The 4,319-nt window shown below is 36.0% G+C and overlaps 1 protein-coding gene across 1 annotated transcript; it reads left to right on the forward strand.

The window, feature by feature from the left end:
* Positions 1 to 828: 828 nt before the first annotated feature.
* On the forward strand, positions 829 to 3,128 carry LOC109013358 (F-box/LRR-repeat protein At1g67190-like). Its single transcript, XM_018995414.2, has 2 exons — positions 829 to 1,125; positions 1,427 to 3,128. Exon 2 carries the CDS (start codon positions 1,684 to 1,686, stop codon positions 2,938 to 2,940), a length of 1,257 nt encoding a protein of 418 aa, XP_018850959.2. The 5' UTR covers positions 829 to 1,125; positions 1,427 to 1,683; the 3' UTR covers positions 2,941 to 3,128.
* Positions 3,129 to 4,319: the final 1,191 nt, after the last annotated feature.

Raw genomic sequence — 4,319 nt, forward strand, 5'->3', positions numbered from 1 at the left:
GTAAAAAAAATTTAAAAATAAAATAAAATATAGGAGCGGTTAAATTGAGAGAGTAAACTTAGGGGGCATAGTATCATTTTCCAAGATATTATTATTATTTATAAAAATATCTCTATTTTAAAAGAAAAATTATATTCATCATCCATACACCATTCACTTGTTTTTATCTTTTTCCTTTAATATGTATGTGATGTAAGGATGATGAGCAGAATAACTCTTTTTAAAATATAATCATAAAAAAATAATTAAAAAAAGGTTCTATCTCTATCATTAGTCATCATTACCAGGTGTGAAAGTTGGTCAGTTCGGACCGGAGAAACCGTCCGGACCGATTGGTTCCGTCCAGTCCAGACCATATCGACCCTAGACCAAGACCGGTCAGTGTCGGTCCTGTTCCAATCCATGGCTTTTCCACCCTGGACTGGACCAAACCGACTGAATTTAAAATTATATATATTATTTATATAATAATTGTATAATTAATTATGTAATTTTCATCTAACCTATCACCATTAAAAATATAAAATTTTAAATGTGTTATTAACAAATTAATATTCTATCAATTAACTAATTATATAGTAATTATATAAGTTAAAAATGTAATCCACATTAATAATTTACTTAATTTTAATTTAATATTTTAAATAAAAAATTTTATTAATTTATTTTTTTTTAAAATTTTAAAAAAAATTAAGTCAAACCGAACGGACATATCAGACCGTAGAGACATTCGGACCGGACGGTTTACACCCTAATCATTACTCAAGTTCGGTTAGGTGGGCTGCTTCTGAATAAAACGACACCACAAATAAATTCGAGACTCGATTCCGTTCTTCCTGGGTTTGGGTACAGTCGAATTCGAATCCCCCAAATCCGAAACCGGTTTTGTTACTTTTCGTTTTGGGCCTCTTTGTTTGCCCCTCTATCTCTGCACTGCCGGGTGGTGGATCTCTCTCCCATTGGCATCGCCCGTGATCAAGCTCTTCTCGACTTCTTCCTCAATCAATCCCCTTCTACAACTTGTACTTTTGCCCACAAAAAAAAAAAAAAAAGTAACCCGTCTACTAGCGATCTTCCATTCCGTTCCATTGGAGCCGATCTATTCCATCTTTTTTATTTTTTCTGGTAATCCCGTTGATTCGTTTATATTTTTTTATCTGGGCATTTTTAATTTGTTACGTTTTAATGACTTTTACAACCTTTATTTTTATTGGATGATTATGATCAACTCATTTGAATGTGGTCGGTGCTAGTTTTTGATTTATTATGAATACCCAGATGCTGAGTTTTGGGTTTGTGATGAGTTTTGTGGATATATTTGAGGGTTTCATTTGGTTTGAATTTAGTTAGAGCGTATACCTCTTAAATCTCTTAAGCACCTATGTGCTTATTATTTTCCTTTTTATTTTTTTAATTTTTGTTTCAGGATCCCATTAAGTTCGGTAGATCAATTGATTGTTTCCCCCGTTGTAGCTGTTCTGTTTGCTAATTGGGCCAACCTTCTGTGTCAGTGAGTGTGCAAAGAAGATATATGCAGTGGCTTTCCAGGTTTATCAAAAGTTGTAAGGAAGTTGATTGTTTGCTTCTAGCAAGTTAAGCGTTTTTCTTTTGCTTGATCTTTTGTGGGAAGCCCGTGGGTGGATTAATTATCTATATAATAACTTATTAATATTGTTTTGAGTTATGGAGCATCTTCCTGTTGAAGTTGTTGGAAACATACTATCCAGGCTTGGAGCCGCACGAGATGTGGTGATAGCATCTGCAACTTGTTGTAAATGGCGAGAAGCTTACCGCAAACACCTTCACACACTCTCATTCAATTCCAACGATTGGCCTGTTTATCGAGATATGAAGACTAGCCAACTTCAAATCTTGATAACTCAAACGATATTTCAAACCACGGGATTAAAAGGTCTATATATTCTAATGGATGGTGTTGATAAGTTCTCGGCATCCACTGTCATTGCTTGGCTCATGTATACCAGGGAAACATTGCGCCGATTGGTTTATAATGTTCAAACTACTCCAAGCATTAACATTCTTGAAATATGTGGCAGGCAAAAATTGAAAATGTTGGTCCTGGCCCATAATTCAATTACTGGTGTTGAACCTAATTTTCAAAGATTTCCTCGTTTGAAATCTCTATCTTTAAGTAATGTCAGTATTTCAGCAATGGATCTGAGTCTTCTGCTCAGTTCCTGCCAGAAGATTGAAACTTTGAAACTTGTCAATCCAGAGATTGCAATGTCAGATGCACAAGTGACAGTTGAGCTTAGCAGTCCTACGTTAAAAAGTATTTATGTTGAAGCAGTCAGTTTGGACAAGTTTGTATTGGAGGCAGATAGCATTGAGTGTTTGCACTTGAAAGGTTGTGCCCTTGAGGTTTTTGAACTTGTCGGAAAGGGCACCTTGAAGCACTTCAAGATTGATGATGTTAGTGTGCTACATCTTGATATTGGCGAGAATTTTGAAAATCTTGAGATTGTAGATATCAGCAACTTCTCAATTTGGTGGCCGAAGTTCTACAATATTGTCTTGAGATCATCGAAACTACGAAGGCTTCGCCTTTGTGAAGTGGTGTTTGATGAAGAAGATGAGGTTGTGGATTTGGAAAGAATTGCTGTTTGTTTCCCGCAGCTGACTTACCTTTCATTGAGGTATGACTTTAGAGATAATATCGCTCTCTCGTATCTGGAAGGGTCTTCTGACTTGGTAAATGTGACTGTCTTGGAGCTTAGTTGGATTGTAATTGATGAATTTTTCTCCTTTTGGGTGGAGGAGATGCTGAAACGATTCCCAAATCTGAAGAAGATGGTCATTCATGGGCTTATTTCAGAGGCCAGACGTGAGGATTACCAGATACTGGCAAATTTTACGACCTTCATTGTTGAGCTCATGAGAAAATACATGCATTTAGAGGTGCGGTTTGAGTTTAAGTAGAAATATGCAAAATGCCATTATTGGAACTCGATTTTTGGTTCAGGTCTGTTGTGTACAGGGCCTTAGGCACATATGCAGGTACATTATGCATCATATGGAGACAGGGCATTGTATTGATACATGATAATTCCAATCTCTTCTATTCAATTAATTTAGTATTTTTCAATGAAGTAATATATTTTCGATTATTTTCCTTTTCCTTAAATTTCTATGGACAACACTCTCTCTCTCTCTCTCCCCCTCCCCCTCCCCATGGTATTCTTTGCTGACTCGATCCTGTTTAATCTTTTTCATTTGTGATGTTTCTTCATGAGTTTCATTGGTATCTCTCTAAATGATATGATTGATCATGAGGTTTTCTAATCTTCATGCAACTTAATGCTGATCTAATTATGTATTTTTCATTGAGTTATTTGTTTGACTACATAGAAAGACAGGCTATTTTTGTATCTTTAAGCTGCTCACAAAGTAACTACTTACAATTAAAAAATGTGTAAAAGGCATAGCTAGAAGTGTTGTTTTAAGGAAACTTAATAAAAAGCAAGTCAAGTTTATGAGTAACAATGATAAAATAATAAAAAGTCTTTTTCTACTTCCTGACTTGTAATTAGGTTTCCGCATTTGTTTGTATACTTCCTATATACTTGGGCTATGCCTTTGTTACTTGCCTCAATAACACTTTTTTTACCTATAAAAAAATAATAATAAAAAGCAGGTCGAGTTTATGAGTAACAATGATAGAATTTGTGTTAATTTGATTGCTCCTTGGCAGAGAAATTAATCATCTGCTTATGTGCTCTAGTAAATCAGGTGGAGTCATCTTTGAGTTTGGTATCAGAATAGATGTTGTGCACTGAGGGGTGTTGTTAAAAGTCTAGACGTGCTTAATGCATGAAGTGAGAAGCTGTAAGAGTGTACTGCCCCTGATACCTAAAGCCAAGTACCACGACTAAAGTGCAGCTGAGGCGCGCTTTCTGTTCATTTTTCAATAGGCAAAAGCTAAAAATTGCATTATAAAAAATATGAATGAAACCCCTAGGGGTTGGTTCAAGTGGCGAGGGCCTTGATTTTGGTGATATGCTGCTCCCTCCAGGTTTAAAGTTCGAATCCTATTGGCTGCAAATAATTTCTAGGGGCCATTGGACTGGGACAATTTTTTCTTTGAATTCCGAAGTGCACTTGTGGAAAATTCCTTGTCGAGGAGGGCCTGTGCACTCTCGGGACTAGTTGGGACTTTGTTCACATGGTGCCGATAAAAAATTGAGTGAACTAAACTAGCCAGGGCAATTGAAATGGACCATTGATATGTTTACACAAACACTTCTTATGGTGTCTTGCCATGGCAAAGATTCATTGTTTTACGTCGGCCATCAAATCTC

This window comes from Juglans regia, chromosome 5 (genome assembly GCF_001411555.2).
Source record: "Juglans regia cultivar Chandler chromosome 5, Walnut 2.0, whole genome shotgun sequence".
NCBI lineage: Eukaryota > Viridiplantae > Streptophyta > Magnoliopsida > Fagales > Juglandaceae > Juglans > Juglans regia.